The following is an 18,379-nucleotide window of genomic DNA, read 5'->3' as shown; positions in this document are numbered from 1 at the left end:
AAAAATCGAGTATGATGTATTAATATACTCGTACTATACACATTATAAATGACTTGAAATACATACATATTTAAAGAAATTATACAATAAAAAAATACATTAATCAATCAAATTATAACTATCCCAACCAAATCTCCAGAAGTTGATTTGTTATTTTTGATAAAAAATATGTTGGTCACTTTATTTTTTAAGTTAGGCAGAGATAAACTAAATATATCAAAATATGATGCATATTCATTCTCGGTTTTCTGTAATCTAAAAATAGGTGAGTTATATTGAGCTACTGTTATTGACAGTGATAGGGGACGTGCGCATCTAAGATGACCGAATTATTTATGATTTTTAATGTATTTCGCTATAACTGGGAAAAAGTACATTAAACATAGTCTCCATTTTTTTTTTCAAATATATGAACTTAAGAATATTCCGTCTTTTGCTTGTGAAAACATAATGTTACATCGCCGCGCGTAGAGTAATTATTTATTACAGTCTTTTAAAAGTTAAAAAGCGGCTAAGTTTTTTTTTCAATTACTGATAGCCCTAAGTACTTACGTCTCTGTTTTCTTTTACTTACGTTTTTAGTCAAAATAACAAAGAAAAGTTATTTTTTTTAGTTTTATTGCTAGCTTTTGGCTGGTTTATTTATTTCAAAACGAATTCCTGTTATCCTACCAAATAGAATTTCAAGCATTTAAATACGCCTAGATAAAATTGAACTTAAAATATTTTGAGTTTGTCTAAATATATGAAGACAAAAGGCTGGATTTCACCCTAAAAGAGTCATTAAGATTTACAAATTACAACACAGATGGAGAACATTGCCTAGTATGTGAAATAATTCGATCAAATGAATCTCTTTACAACAATAAAGGTTTAAGATTTTTCATTTCACTTCAATCAACAGGTGAAAGAATTGAAGAAATATGGATTTTCAAACATAGGCAATGTGGTGAATGTTACAATTAAAAAAAAAAACTGATTGGAGCATAAATAATTATTGCGGAGACTTACAGCAAACATGTTCTGTCGGAAACAACATGCAGAGATTGGTTTCGACGCTATAAAAATAATTATTTTGATGTTAAAGATAAAGAACACTCAAGATCAATAAGACACATTTACAGGGCTTACGACATGTCGTTGGCTGGTTCATTTAGCAGTTTATGACAGGTCATAAGCCCCGTAAATGCCTAGACATCGATATTACCTTCTTAAAAATGCTTTGCCTCTCTGTTTCAACTAATTTAGATCTTAATAACTCCCTGGGAGGAAATCCAACCTGTCTACAAACATTTAAGCATACCCAAAATATTGTTGACCCCCTGGGGTCCCTCTACTCTATGGTTTAACGTTAAAAGTAAGTTACTTCCAAAAAACATTAATTTTATAATCAACAAGTATGTTTTCTATTGTTTCTTTTTAGTAAAGTTAAGCTAACGTTTAAACTTTCTCACTCGATTTGCTGTAAGAAAAAGGTTTGTAAAATAAATACAGATTTTTATAAAAGTGAACAAAACTTTTTGATTACACTGTTCCCCATCTGATCATACATATCGTATTTCTTCAGTCAACTCCAACTGGTGTAGGAGTTCCCTACATAATCAAGCTAGAATCCTACAATTATGATGTGCGAATAATTATTTTAGTACATATAGAATACAAAATATATTTCATATCCACAGGAATCAATTCAGGTCTGAATGGGTTTATATATGGAAGTTTTATAAAACTCGCTTACTTTCAAACGGTTTATTCGTTTGAGGGATTTTTAGTGACGAAAGAAGATAAATTTCCTATCAAGTTGACCGTCTTTTCTATTTCGAGAAATCTACTTTGTCTGCAACTAAATAGATCTTACAAGAGCAACGGCTAAGAAGGTTTTAACACAACTATCCCGTCTAAAGTTTGTATAATATATCTGAATTAACAATTTAAGTCGTCTAATAAAATGTAAGGAAATCATACGTTTTAGACATTTTAAAAATCTGTATTTTTAAGAATCATGATTCAAATAAACCGGTGTCCATGTCATATAATTCACTATACACGATTAACATATGCAAGATACTGTAAATTTGAAGTTCTAGATGATAATTTACCACACTTTTCTCTGGAGGAATGTCTAGATATTGTTGTTATATTTCTGTTTCAAATATAATAAGTAAAACAAAATCATTAGATATTCGAAAAATAGTTCATCCGGATAAGACTCATTCGACTTTTTTATAACATTATGTGCATAAATTGAGTTTTACATAAAAATATTTGTTAAGGTTGTCATTGTCATTTGGTCTATTTCCGAACTAGAGAAAATTTTGTAAATTTTTAAAAAATTTCATTTATTTATTATTATTATTTTTTTGTTTTTTTACAGTATACATAAGAGGTAAAACAAAGTATTAAAAATTAAGGATAGTTTCATAGAAATGAAATACTAAACAAAAAAAATCCCACAAAGGCGTGGCCTGTTCGTGGGTGTACAAAAAATGTGTATGAATTTTTGCTCCCATAAAAAATAGACAGTTTTAATATTTTTGTGTTACATAAGAGAAAAAATATTCTCTAAAAGATTCTTATTTGTTTAATTTTTTTTTAATAATTAAAAAAGGAAAAAAAAAACATAAAAATATTCATTATTATTAAAGGGCAACAAAATATATCATAGAAAAAAAGAGTTCATATTTTTTGTTTGAACCAAGATAGTGCGTGTTTTTTAAAAGAATGAATATTTTGAAACTTTGGGATCAATGAAATATTATCAGTAAAAAGGGAATTAAACATTTTCGGGCCTATTAAATATGCATGTCTTTGTGCTAGCCTCGTTTTACAATGTGGTATTTCTAACACACGATTCCTTCTTTGACTTGCTCTATTTGAATTACTTGTAAATAAATTTTGGTTTTTAAATGTATATTTTAAACATTGAAAACAATATATTTGACGTATATCTAAAAGTAAAGCTTCTTGGAAACAATTGAAAAGAGGGAAAAATGCAATTATAATTAATAATCAAATAATTAAAAATGGTAACAAAAATGCTTTTTAAAAATACAGACTTATTTTCATTCAATCAACTTCTTCAAATTTGAAAACCTTGTACTTGACACAATTTTTTTCAAAGAAAACACGCGATTTCATTAGTTCAACATAGTTGTACTCTCGGCAAATCAACTCTTACAAATTTAATTACTGACCAAATTGATAAAATAAATGCTTAAAATAAAAAAATGTCAAGAATATTCCATTTACACCGATTTTAGTAAAGATTTTGACAGAATTTCAGATATTTTTTTGTAAAAAGATTAGATTTGTTAGCAGTTAAAGGGAATATGCTGAATTGATTTCAAAGTTATATAACTGGTAAATATACCCGTATGATAACCAAAGTTAATGATGTTGTGTCAAAACAGTTTTTAGCGACAAGTGGAGTTCCCAAGGATCCTCTTTAAGACCGATTTGTTTAGTATTGTGAATGACGTAATAACATTTTTTGAATATGTTAATATTTTACTTTTTGCCGACGACTTAAAAATGTATAAGATTATAAAAAATGTAACTGTTTTTTTTACTCTTGAAAAAAAATGTTAATATTTTGTACAAGTGGTGTAGTTTAAATAAACTTTAGTTAAATATAGGTTACTGTCACGGTACAAACCTTTTGTAGATGCTAAAACCCAACTAAATTAACATTTCTTTAAAATACCTAGTATCGATTTGATAAGTGAGTCTCAAATAAAAGATCGGGGTATTTTGCTTGATGGAAAATTACAGTAATTATCGTATTAATCAAAAAACTAATGATCGAATGAAGATGCTAGAATTTGTTTTGAGAGTGGCGTAAAATTTAAAAAATGTATTTACTGTGAAACAATTATTGTACGCCTCATTAGTAAGAAGTAGACTTGAATGCAACTCTTCGGTTTGGTCACCCATTTATGAAATTCATTCTCATGCTATCAAAAGGGTGCACTATAAATTCTTACGCTTTAGAAATTATAAATTAGAAATACATTTAGAATCCTCAAACTATGATTTCCTCAGAAGTGAAATGAGATCATTTGAACTGTCGGACCGTAGTATTATAGCTGATTCGTTATTCGTATTAAGAATAATGATATCAATAAATAGACCGCTCTAGTCTGCTTGCTAATTTAAATTCAAATACCTGGTTTTAACAATTTACGAACTAACTTCAAAATGCACTGACCAATACCCAGCACCCACAGGTATGCAAATCAGTTTGAACAAATATATAATACTTTCAATACAAATTCTTTTAATAAATTAAAATATCACCTCACTCATTATTTTTTAGAAAAGCAATGGATTTATCTAAAAATGTATTATTAAATTTGACTTTGTTTTGTTGGATACGTTCATAGAATTAAGAATAGTCCAGAAGGAGCGTAGAATCATATTTGAACACATCAGACTGTGTCCAATAATTCCCCCATTTAGACACACTTTCGCCGCGCGCATACTTAAAGTCACCGAATAATATTTCCAGATTGCGAAGAATATAACCATAACACAAATATAAGGTAAAAAAAAAAAAATTGTCAATTTTTCTAAAATTTTGTTGTGCACTCGGAAACATTGATTGACACAACAAAATAGATAAGTAAAGGGTCATTTAATAAGAGTAGTTGAGTTAATGAACTTTGAAATTAAAATATAAAACAAATTTTATTTTACATAAAACGGATATTTTTATATCATGTTAAATAATATTTTATGTTTTAAAGATAATGTCAGCCAAATATCCACCACGGCGTTGTTTAATCCGAGGTTCAATTTTCATTATTTCTCTTATTATATGAGCAAAGTAGGATAAAATTTTTTACTACTCTGGCAACACAAACAAAATTTTCATTTTGCTTTTTCGACAATCTGGCAGATGGAAAAATAATTCAATTTTTAAGTAATGCATTTGTGACAAACACATTCATTTGATAGTTACACATGAAATGTAATTGCGTCTTGTTTCTTTAAGATCCTAGCAGTATGTTTACACTTTAAAAGGACAAAACACGGCATGGTTAAATTCTAATCAGGAGTTGCGTACTGAGCGACGTCTACAAAGAAACAAAGGGTCAAAACGTAAATCTACTCATTTATGAGTAGTTGAGTCGCCTTCTGTTATATGTGCGTATGCGGTTTCTAGACTATTCTTAATTCTATGGATACGTAATTTTTTATTTCTGAATTTTTAACGTGCTGTACATAATATAAATTGTACATTGGTGGGTATTGGCTATAATGCATTCTCACTTAAACATTTATATTTTTTTAAACACTGTTATTAAAAGCACAGTTGCAAAACTTTACTTAATTTGGAGTATTTCACACTCGAGGATTTTCGACGGAAAAAATAACCACTAAACTATGCCAAATAAACACTACAAAAAAGTGTTTCCAGTGTGAGAAAAAAATTTATTTATTCAAATAAAGATACATATTACAAAAAAAATAAGATAAAAACGTTTCACTAAATCTATGAGGCCAAGAGTTTGTTTTCATATGGCCGCTGGAGGTTATTCATCATACAAGTTTGATTATTTATACTATTATTTATCACCACATTGAGATAATTCTTTTGATTTATCTCTACCCGAACCCAGCACTCATTTTTTAACAAATTTATTCAATATTTGTAAATAACCACTTACCGACTTTTCTATGTCTACCGGTTTCGAGACGTACCCGTCTCTTCGTCAGGACAGGATTAAACCAACATTCAAACCAACATGCAAAACCCACTATAAAACTATACTAGAAAAATATACTATACAATAAAACCGATTAAACTTATCCCCTCCCTCCATGCCCTCCTTCCATCCCCTTTACTTTTTTCATTAATTTTTAAACGGGAGAAAACTTTCATAATTTAATCAGTGCATGTTTGTCCTAATCAGTGCATGTGCTTATTAAAATGCATGTCGTGATGGTTTTATATTTTTGTGCAACAACTATGGTGAAGGCGTTTAGTGGGTTTTGCAAGCTGGTTTGCATGTTAGTTTAATTGGTGTCCTGACGAAGAGATGGGTACGTCTCGAAACCGGTAGACATAGAAAAGTCGGTAAGTGGTTAAAGACAAATATTTAATAACATTTAGTAAAATGTTTCACCACGAAGTTTATGCTTGAAATATTAATAAAATTTATTCAATTGAATCCGTGTCATGATTTTCCGATATTCGAGCAGAACATTGAATATTTTGGGTCTTAAAAACATGTTTTTTTTTTGCCCGAATTCAGGTTATGTGGTAAATCCCATGACCCATCCTCAAGGTTGAATCCTGGTTTTTTAGTGTTCCCTTTGGGATTAAGCAGCAAAAATTTTGTTTTCAAAAATCAAATTCATGTTATTCAAAATATTTCTGCTTTTTCAATGTGTTCGATATAATTAGTTCACTTTGAGGCTGGGAATTTTTTGGCAAGTAAAATTTCTTGAATATAATATGCCCGAGCATATTATTCGCAATTTCATTTCTGTCGAGAGATTTCATCCAACGCGGCATTTTCTTTTAATAAAAGAACCCAATACTTTTTTTAAACCTTTTGATTTTGACCCCTAACTTACAAAGCTCTATAAAAACATTTCTGTTGGTTGTGTGGGAGATTCTTTCTTAGCTGATATAACATATTTTCGATTTTACAAAAATGTTTTTCTTGAGTCTAATATTTATTTTGTATCTAAGACTGACGCCGAATATATCCTCGTCATTTCTTTCATAACATGTCAAATAATCATAAAATACTCAGACACTCGTATTTTACTATCTTTATGTTATGAACTGGCTACAAAAACATAATTTTTAGACATGAGTGATGTTTTTTTATGTAGGTATTTCCTTAACTCTTGTGAGGCTATTATGTAAAATAAGTCTAGATAAAATATTGAACGAAACTTGATGTATCCCTTTTAATTCCTTATTTATTTTATTCTTTACTTTAAGCAGTTAAAAAAGTAAAAGTATAAAGTTGACTAAAAGAACGGAAACTGTTATATGTCTATGTACGACTTAAACACAGTAATATTGAGTATGCCTCATGCGTATGGATATCAGTGGCGAACGGTGATTTTATTTACAGTAAAGCTTTAAAAAAAAACGTTTATTTGTATCTACATGATAGGTACATAACATAATGTTTATAAACTACAAATTGTTATTTTTTCTGTAGTTCTGTGTAATACAACAACTCTCATCAATGAAATCAATTCAAACGACGTAACTTCGTGATATATTATATTATGTAGCTTTATTATCCATAAATTTAACATATTACTTAAATATATAATATTTCATTGATTCCAAACTTTAAAAATTTTCCTCCTTTTAAAAATCATGCACTTTCCTAGGTTTGAACTAAAGATATGAACTCTTTTTTTCTATGATATATTTTGTTGCCCTTTAATTAAAAGGAATATTTTTGTGTTTTTTTCAAATATTTTTTATTTCCTTTTTTTAATACCATAAATAAAAATACCATATTTTTTTTTTCTTTCTTATGTTACACAAAAATATTATAACTGTCCATTATTTATTATAGGAGCAAAAATTCAATGACATTTTCTTGTAAACCCACGAACATGCCATGCATTGATAGGATTTTTGTTTACTATTCTTACTATTAATATGTATTTTATTGCTATGTTTTTTGCAATGCTTTATTTTTAGAATACTTTTTTCATTACTTATGTTTATTAATTTAAAAACGTCTCTAAAAAAATTATTATCTGTATGTCCCTAAATGAGTTTTTTTTTTAAAAAATCCTTTGGAATATTGTATATAATTATGTATAATATGTTTTTCAATATAATAATAAAAAAAAAATAATAATTGTTAAAAAAACAACAAAAAAAAAAAAAAAAAAAAATAGCACAATGAATTCAGTACGAGACGCGTTTCCGCCTCGTATAAATAATTGTGAGACTGTAAAATCTCGGCAAGGCGCTGGTATTCTACTGCGAGCTGCGATAGGTATCAGTAGCCCGGAGGTATGAATATTTATTCAAAATACTGTCGGCTGACAGTGGCGGCTAGCAGGTTGTAAATCCGCTTCTGGATTCGGCGTCCAGGAAAGGTGCAATGAAGATCTGAAGACGACGTGGCGAAGTAATCGGGCAGAGTAGAGTTAAAAGAGAGTGTTTACTGTTTTCGATTGATGTCTTTATTTCTCACATGTGCACATATTTATACAAGGTTACAAAATCTGACCCTACGGTTAACTTAGGTATGGGAATGGTGCCGGCCCCCCACCCTTGCCAAGTATTCTCCCGAGCGGCCAACGTAAATAGGCGCCCTCTATCCAACGTATAAGCCTCGACCCCCGCCCCGTCCCTCCATTGCACAATCAAGTGCCGACTAGAGTGGACGTGAAAGGGCCGCTAGCTTAACACGCTCCGCTCAATTCGTCTTTTATACGGCAGCGGCCGGTTAGACGCGGAATTAGCCTCACAGACCCATACATACTAGGTTACATATTAAATACAACTTAAATAATGATTGAAACATTTATACTAACAAACAATAATAAAAGAAAGGACTATGACGTCAGCTACAGTCAGTATTAAAAATTCTCATCACGATTGAAATGTCAACTGGCCGATTTGTTCTAGAAATGAATTGTGCCAAAACGGCCGCTTTGATTGCCACATGTGTTGTGAGTCATATGTCAAAAGCATCATCTCAAAGAAAAATAGTCCTCGTAAAACAATGTTTGAAATACTGTTTTCCAAATCGAGAATTTTCAAAAAATATGTGTAATGTGAAAGTTTACTCTAGGAGAAAAACCCCACTACTGAGTTTAACATGTTCAAAATAAAGTACACTTATTTGTATGACAAAATAAGCTAGAGTAATCAGCTAGTTTATTGGCTCATTGTTGGCGCTGGGCGCGCTTTATTAATATTTAGAGAAATATACAAGATTTATAAGAAATAGCAAATATAATTTGTTTTTTTTTTAAATAAAGTTACCGTATAACATTATTATGGATAGTAAAATATAGTATAATGGTAAGTTGCGCATAATCGCTTATTTACACGATTCGCCCCTGTTAGATACCGCATGTCCGCAATATTAAAATCATAAAAAACTCTATAGAATCTTTTCAAAAAAAGTTCTAATATAAGTCTGAAACCCACGTTCAAATTCAAATTACGAGCAACTTCTAACTCTTTTTCATTCTGATTCCTTGAAAAAACGCTACGTTGTTTTCGATATAAAATTTCTCTATAATATATTAAACTTTAATGTAAATGCTAACCTAAATTTAATATTTGAATCACTAACTTTGTGGGTATTCATTATAATAAATAAATAAAACAATTTTGTTTTTAACCGCTAATTTAACGAAGTCCATAAATATAATAAATCTGGGATAAACCAACTAAATTGAAATGATGCGATTCAATATACATTGGAAAAACTAAAAGAAACTTTAATATATAAGTAAAAGAACACTTAAAATACTTGAATAATAATATTTTTTCTGATTTCGCAAACCGTCTGAGAGAAAATAATCGTAACTTCAAGACATTGGATTAAAAGTACTTAAATTAAACTATTTAGAAATTGAAAAAGCGATTCATAATAAGAAAATAATAATTGAAAACCAAATAAACAATTTTTCTTTGAGTCCACTCCTGTCTAGCTTCAAAAATAATCAAACCAAATTACCACTCTTTTAGGGAAAAAAACTTGATTTGTTTGCTCCACGTGTAGTATTTAGTAAACATGATAAAAATAAAAAAGGAAAAAAAATGGTTAGTAACTTAAATCTGAAAAGAGATTTTTTAATTATTTTATTATATGTGCTAGCCTCCTCAAAAAATACAAATAAATACAGGATTGAGAACATTAAGACATCGGGACATATTTCAACTGCAATATGTTCTTTTTTTGGGTGATACCGTGTGAGTTGGATTTGTTCCGACGTTTCGGCTACCATTGCAGGAGCCATCTTCAGGGCAAACTGAGTGAAACATATTGATAACAGTGACCGCGAAAACCTTCGCACCTATATTTAAACTGCCTTTGTTTTCAAGTAATGCAATATACCACTCACCTATGGCCCGCATGTATCGGGAATATAACATATACTGCCGGAATAACTAAATCGACACAATATTTCATGATACTCTCCCAACTTTTGCAAATAATTTCTTTGGAATAAATTTTACTTAACAAGTACAAAAATTTGTTGAATTACCCGATGTAATAAAATGAAAAATACAAGTGATTTTTTATTTTTGTAATTCTCAAATGGACTTAAGCCAAATAAATATAACTAACCTGATGCCTCCCCTCTTGGTGTCGTAATTTAGTTGACGGCCCTGGTGGGACCACAGCACTTGTCCAGTCAGCTGGGGGACCCGTGAGATGACGCATCGGAGTTCTATGATGGAACCTTCCTTGTAGAATTTATCGGACACTGATACTCCTCGTTCATCGACTATTTCCACCTTTGGCACTGAAAAAACCAACAAAAATTTTTGTTCAATACCAAAAAAATAATTTTTAAATTTCCGTGTTCGGGTTGAAAAAATAACATAATTATTTGCAGCTGATACTACCAGAACCTTGGACGAGTATTTCTGACACAATGGCTGCTCTTATGTAAAAAATAAATAAAAGTAAATCATTATTAATTTTAGTATTTCCAAATGTTTGTAGACAATACTGGATTTTTCAATACAAAAATTTATTGCGACAGAGGGCTTAAATATTTCGAAAAGGAAATAAAAATGTCTAGGTATTTACAGAGCTTATGACTTGTAAAACAACAACAAACCATCACGCCGTTTCCCAATAAGGGTAGGCAGAGAAGACAGAATGCCACATCTTTGCATACAGATCTCGTTTCCTCTTTATTCATACATCTTCTCATGATTATATATATATTTTTTTTAAATGATGAATTCGTATTTTTTTTATCTTCAAATGAACATTTTCACACCCGATTTGAAAAGTTAAATTTGTAAAGCTATGCTAAATGTTAATACAAAAAACCTTTATCCATGCTTCGGGAAAAATGAATGTCCGCTGATTCAACAACACATCTATACAGATACCTTATACCAGAGAAGTACGAAGATAGAAGTCAAAACAAGAAAGACAAAGACACTGTTTCGCGGCGGGTATCGTCTTAAACAGATTTAGTCTTTAGTCTGTTGATGACAATGATGGGGGACGCACGAGATGATTTTTAATTTATTTTGCTGTAACATGGCTAAATTATATATTTATTCACATGAATTATGAAAAAATCATTATTAAACAGTAGGTCTCCATGTTTTTTTATTTTTTCCAAATGTCTAAACTTTAGAATATTCCGTCTTTTACTAATGGTAATACGATGTTACACCACCGCACGTACAGGGATTATTTACCACACTATTTTAATAGTTAACTGTAGTAAGCTCTGTAAATATCTAGACTTTCTCATTATTTTTTTAAAAAGGGTTATTTATTCTTAAAAATAATGCTTAGTATTATAAATACTTACAAAACAATATAAACATATTCCTATTGTTAAAGACTGTGAAAAAAGTTGTTGTTAGTAATTAAAATTTGGAATAGGTTACATTAGTCATTTTGAACAGTTTAGAATACATAAGTTAAAATAATATCAAGCTTGATTATATTCTCAAGTTATCTGATGAACATTTTACAATCTGAAACGGAAATGTCATTTTTTACATGAAAACGCTACTGTAAAACATTTAATGGCGAAGTAAGGCACGTAAAGTACATCGTGTTTCATAAAATATTATAAAAGTTTCACCATAAATAATAACTGTAAACTAATTTTCTATGTGAACTTTGGATTAAATAAATTTCATAGCGGCTGAGGATGAGACACAGAAGAATACTTACGAAGCTTCAAATAATCATTATTTATTATTTAAATATTAAATAGCCGGGGTTTTAATACAGCAATTTGGATCACGTCTGGTAACGAAAACACTGCCCTCATAAGAAAAAAGGCAGCTTTTTGACAAAAATCACAAAATGAATTCATATAAAGTACGCTCCATAAGAAATTTCGAATCGTTTGATATACAACACTAAGCGGGAAAAAATCAGACATAACCAAAAATACAGTATCGATATGACACTTACAGGTTTTATACTTACAAACAATTGAATTTGGTTGTACAGAAAGCAGCCAGTCAACAATTTAGACAAATTGTTGAAAATGATTGACTGGCAACAATTTTGAACAAATGAGATATTGGTGTTATCGGGTACTATAAGGTCAATTCTATGTTCTGTTAAAAACAACCAGGCTGCTTTGTACAAAAAACTGATATAATTACCTTCTGAAAGTAGTGCTGATCACTAAAACGGCATTTCTCAATTTGCAGAAAACACCCACAGCACTAATTTTTATGTATAAATGATGGGAAGATGAATCTCCTCAGAAATATATTTCTCTTAAATACTCGTACATTAAAGTGGATTAAAACAAGTATTTTTATTTTATAAGTTCATTAATTTATAGCAGACGTTTCAATAAAAAATGTCACCTCATGCTTGTAAAGTTTGAACGAGGTATCATTCAACATTTGATCTGGCTGTTTTCTGGAAAATGCATATTTAAGGTTGTGTGGTCATTCGGACTTCAAAAAAAAATTACCAAAATTAATTTGAAACAGTACTTGCAAAGGTTTGCTTTTGACTTAATAAAGCTTAGACAAAATCACTAGAGCCCTTACATGGTACTGCAGATTAAACAAACACCTTGTCAAAATGAACTTTTCCAAAACTTCTAGATGTAAGTTCTGCAGTGCAGATGAGGAAACACCTTAACACATTATTTGTGAATGTGATACTTTACATCATAAAATTAGCCGTTGGGGGGCTTCTTATTAAATCTGAGAATGCTAAACAGCTTGCTCCTTAACTAATTGCTCTATATTTTACGGATCTGGGCATGAAGGGGAAGATTTGGCAAAATGAGAACTCTAGCCTTTGATACAGCCAGGCTCTTTAAGGACCCGGGCTTGGAGGGCGAGAACTATTTATGGGGGCCCATCATAATAGATCTTCACATATCGCAATGACATCAGTGGCCTGTAAAGCACTGACCCCGACATTGAAGCATCAGAATATAAATAATTCCGCGTATATCCCTTAATCTAATACAGCTGATGAGACTTACTCGTTTGCAATTAGGTACCATATAGCAAATACGCCATGCGTAACTACCAGTTCAACTGTTATATATAGCTTTGTATAGACGCACACGATTGTAAAAATAGATTTTATCATCAACAAAAAACAAACTGTTTCCAAATTGATTTTTTACTCCCAAACCATAAAAATGGTTAAATGTATCAAACTAAACATTTGGTTTTAAGACCATTTGAATTATTTCGAAGAACTGCCAGTTTTGAAAAATACAGATCCTTTCATCTACAGGTATTATAAACTTAACATACAAAACAGAAATGTAAAATCTAGGTAGTGACAGGGGTAAGAGGAGCTAATCATGAAGAGAGTGGTTTATTTAAAGGGAATATTGTAAATAATGGAAAGATCTGTGCTTTCCGAAACTAGTAGTGCTCCAAATCGAACTCAAGTGGTCTTAAAACAATTAGTTCAATTTATATGTAATCATGTTATTCCATAAAGTTAATGCCAATTCAAAAATTACATAACGAATGGTTCTACCGCTCGCTGCTCTAGTTCTTGTATGTTTAATAGACTATTTTGCAAATTTTACAAAATACATTTTATTTGTTTTTAAAGTTCAATAAGCAAAATTAGTAAGTGACAAGATATGATAAGTAAGTGACGTAAAAAATAATAATTCTTTAGCTACATGGACGCGAAATAAGATAATGAACAAATTGGCATTCAAAACTGAATTTTCGAAAAATGGTTTATTGAACATATAAGAACTAAGTCAGCGCGCTGTATTAAACTTACAAAGACGATATCTCTTTCGTTAAGGTTTAATTAAATAGATATGAGTTTGAAATTATGTTCCGAAAAGTGAGCGTTATCGCGTCAACATTGCTATGCAAAAGCGTAGTAGAGTAAAAATGACTAACTGTCCATGCCAGTTTGCTGTGAGTTCAAATGCGTATATCGCGTCTTTTTACGCTGCTTCACATTTACTGACTACATGTTAAGTTCCGGAACCAAAGTTGAATAGAACACAAAACAGGTACTTACAGCTGAATCTAGTGTATACATATGAATATATATATATTTTTCCAAATTTTTTTCATGTATATTTTTAATTTTAATTTGCTTTCTATTTACTTTTTTGCTATTTTTTATGAAAATGCATTTTTTTGGGTTGTTATTTTCAACTTAAAAATTATTATTTTTTGTCTTACTTGGTATAGTTAGATTTTGGATTTGTTTTGGATAATGGATATGATTTAAGATAAACCTACCGGTCCTTTTTTATTTAAAAAATAAAAATATATATTTTTTGTTTTCAACAATATTTTGAGTTTGTCCAAATTTTTTTAGACAAGGACTAGATTGATGAATCTCGTCTGATAGATTGAGTCTGATAGATGAATCTCACCTGCATAAAGGTTTCAGCTCTTTAACTTCACAAACATCAACAGATGAAAGCATTGAAGGAAAATAGATGTTGAAATATGGGCAGAATAGTAAATGTTGCACACTGTGTAAAGTGGACACTTAAACCAGCCATTGACAGGTCATAAGCCCTGTAGATGCCTAGACTTCTTAATTAGCTTCTCTTAAATGTTCTTCATCTCTGTTGTAATATGTTTTTTGTTTTCATTTTAAATTAGTTATTTTTTACACAATATGGTAGCGTGATCATTGTATGAAACAAAAGTGTAAATTTTTTTTTGTATTTTTTTTGTTTGTCTAATTTATATTTTTACGTGTTTATTTCTGTAGAAAGTGTGTACACTTTGCATTTTTTGTACAATAAAAAGCACTATGTACCGTGGATTTTAATAAATAAATAGATATTCATCAACGTTTCTAAGACGATTTTTTTCATATGTATCGCGATGTCCTGTAATTATATTTCAAATTATTGTTAAAGGAAATAAAATATTTACTAAACATGAGATGCGGTTGTAAGATAATAACGTGTCTAATGTCTACACGTCAGAGGCCCATTCTCAACATCAAACTTAACCTAAGTATTAATATTGACAATGATGAGTGAATACCGAACACCAAGTGACTAACATTAAATTTAATGAATTCATTCTGCCATAATAACCCCTAGTCGGTTTCAATTTTAATTGAAAATTCAATCAACAGAATACTGTACCTGTATTAACGTCTGATTGCCAAATTAAATCATTATTATTGTAACTAGCCTGTTCAGTTTGAACAACCTCTTACGGAACCGGGTTTAATTTCAACTATGTGAACAATAACGAGACGGGCCGTGGGCCTATGAGTAGTGTAACAGACTCTGGATCAAGAGGTCCAAGGTTTAAACACTATAACTTGTTTTACGTTTTCTAACGTGGTTGTTTACGACTATAAGAAAATGTCCCCAATTAAAAAAATATTGGTAAATCATAAGAACCCAAATATATATTTTTTTACACTGCATTATTTCATAATCCCTGGCATCTAAAACGGTAATTTATTATCTTAAATCCATGAAACAAAAATATAATGTAGTTACACTGCAATTGGAGTATTAACGCATTGCTCAAAGCGCCAAATGATAATGTGTTTAATAAGAAAATACGTTTGGTGGCGAATTATGTGGGTATGCATGGGTCAAGTATTGTCACAACTTCTACATATTTTTTTACCCACAACCACTGTTGTATACTGTCGTGATATATTTTATTACAAAAATGTTAAATTTGCTTCGTTTCTTTGTTGTTCTGAATATATACTTTCAAAAAAAATGTCAATATTATTGATGTTCCTTATATACGTGGTTATTTTTAGGAATGAAATTAATTTGTTTAATGTTTTATTAGGTACTTTTTTGTGTATTTTTTTTTAATTTCAAAAGTGTTTACAAAATAATCTTAAAATAAAACTTCTGTTGAATAAGAAACTTGAGCCCTACGGAAAATTTAATCCAATAAATGTTTGTTTGCGCGGGGTAAAAATTGGCGCACTAAATTGTACAGCAAAGTTTCCTGAAAATGTACGAAAAAAAAACAACATTTTTTTACAAAAACAAACGACTTTGAATGACGTCATTGGTTCGCATGAATCAACCTATGATATAAGAGTTATGGAAGACTTCCGGTTTGCTTGCCGTGGATGGGAAGAACTGATCTAGAATAACCGGAAAAGAACCTCTGGAGTTACTTCAGAAATACAGAACTTTTAGAAGTTGTAGCGCTGATAATACGATGCATAAAAATTGAAAAAAAAAACAAACTAAAGGTTTAAGTCTACTAAAGTAAACTAAAGGTCTAGGCATTAACAGAGCTTATGACCTGTCATTGGCTGGTCTAAGTGGCCACTTTACACACTGTGTAACATTCACCATTTTGCCAATGTAAAAACATCCATATTTCTTCATTTCTTCCATTTGTTGAATTAAGTAAAGTTAAAGAGTTAAAACCTTTGATGTTGTGAAGAGATTCATCTGACTGAATTATTTCACACACTAGGCAATGCCTGAAAACAATTTTCCAATTTTAAAACTTCTTCTTGGACCAAATGGTTTTGTTACAAAATTTGAGTTTGTCCAAATTTTTGTAGACAAAAAGCTGTTTGTAGCTCTTTAATTTCACTCAATTCAATAAATGAAAGAATTGAAGAAATATGGATGTTCTAACATGGGCAAAATGGTGAATGTTACAAAGTGTGTAAAGTGGCCACTTAGACCAGCCAATGACAGGTCATAAGCTCTGTAAATGCCTAGACTTCCATAATCCCATCTTTAAGGTATTCTCCGTTCTTGTTAATGAAATCCTGGGTGAAATCCAGTTTTTTGTCAACAAACATTTGGACAAACTCAAATATTGTGAAAAAAAATTCTTTGGCTTAGTTTAATTGTCTATAAACAATTTTTTTTTGTATGTTACTTTTATTGTTTTATACTCAACCTACATTAATAATAGTTTTATTTGAAAAACATTACATTTTCAACAACATTTTATATCCCATAATATTAAGAGCTAAACTATAAATGTTTGATGAAGCAGTTAAAATTAATTTGTATTAGTGATAGAAGGGAAATTTCAGATTTAGTGCTGCTTTTCAAGTTATTAAATAATGTTCTTGACAGTTCAAACTTTTAGATTGTGTGAATTTTTATTTAGGACGAGACAAAATACTTCTTTTGCTGTTGATTTCCATAGTTCAAACTATGTTCAATACCTTTGCTACGACTGTACACTGTACATGTTAGCAAACAAACATGGAAACTTTGATTTATTTAATTTATATGTATACACATTTTAATCACCCTTTTCTAAATTATAAAAATGCAAAGAGTGTTATAATTGTTTTACTGTTTATAAAATGATACATCGCCTCCGTTACTTCAATACTTTTTAAATTCAAACTATTTATTTATTGTTCATTTGCTGCATACCTATGTTATAATTTCTTATTTAATTTTCCTTTATTATTTCTTAATCATCTGCTGATTTTATTTTATTTTATGTATCTATATTTTCTATACTTGTGAACAGGTGTTTTGTTTCATAATGATTGTTTTTAAATGTTATTTTATACTTTGTCAAAGGTGTAAGCCGTCGAAATAAATAAATAAATATTATTAAAAACGACAACAATCATTGTTACAATTTTTTTTTTCATGTGTCATAATTTTAGCATACCTCACTTTTGCATTTAATTCACTATTCTTAACATTGTAAATTTAATATTTTTCATTTTTTATTTTATTTATTAGGGATATCAACTGTAATACATGTAAAAAATATATAACAAATAAAATATACAAAGAATAAAACCAATGACAGATATCCACAGAAATACATTCAATACTCGTACAATACATGCGAGTGTGTTTGTTTTCGTGTAAGTGTGTGAGAGGGTGGATGAGTGGGTGCTTTAATGGAATAAGGGTGGACATGTGTGTAAATATTATTGCATAAGTGTCAAAAGTATAAATATTAAGGATTAGAGATAAAATAAAGTTTTATTATAGAAACTATGTATAAGAAAAAAAAGTTTGTTTTAAAATGCGCATTTTAAATGTTTATTTGTGACAATCAAACGGATCAATAAGAGGAAAGCTTAAATTATATTCACGAGCTGAACGAATAAGTGGAGAGTTCTGAGCGCAGTTAGTACAAACTGGTGGCACAGAAAATAGATATTTATAAATAAATAAAAAAAAGTATACTTGAGATTGTCAAATATGTGAGTATTGTAAATATTTATCGAAAAGAAGTTTTCCGTAATAAATT

General features: G+C 29.9%; 1 protein-coding gene across 1 annotated transcript in view; it reads right to left on the bottom strand.

Moving 5' to 3' along the window:
- LOC148274007 (opioid-binding protein/cell adhesion molecule-like) overlaps positions 1-18,379 on the bottom strand; it is a gene marked incomplete at its 5' end in the record, with an annotated part of 135,281 nt that overhangs the window by 68,914 nt on the left and 47,988 nt on the right. The window contains one exon of the mRNA XM_088237762.1: positions 10,302-10,479. Coding sequence (XP_088093888.1) covers positions 10,302-10,479 — 178 coding nt within the window. The remainder of the gene's footprint in view (positions 1-10,301; positions 10,480-18,379) is intronic.

The sequence above is a fragment of the Micrasema longulum genome, unplaced genomic scaffold (assembly GCF_059751315.1).
Source record: "Micrasema longulum isolate JH-2025_06_02 unplaced genomic scaffold, ASM5975131v1 h1tg001780l, whole genome shotgun sequence".
Taxonomy (NCBI): domain Eukaryota; kingdom Metazoa; phylum Arthropoda; class Insecta; order Trichoptera; family Brachycentridae; genus Micrasema; species Micrasema longulum.
This window is presented reverse-complemented; position numbering and strand designations above follow the sequence as displayed.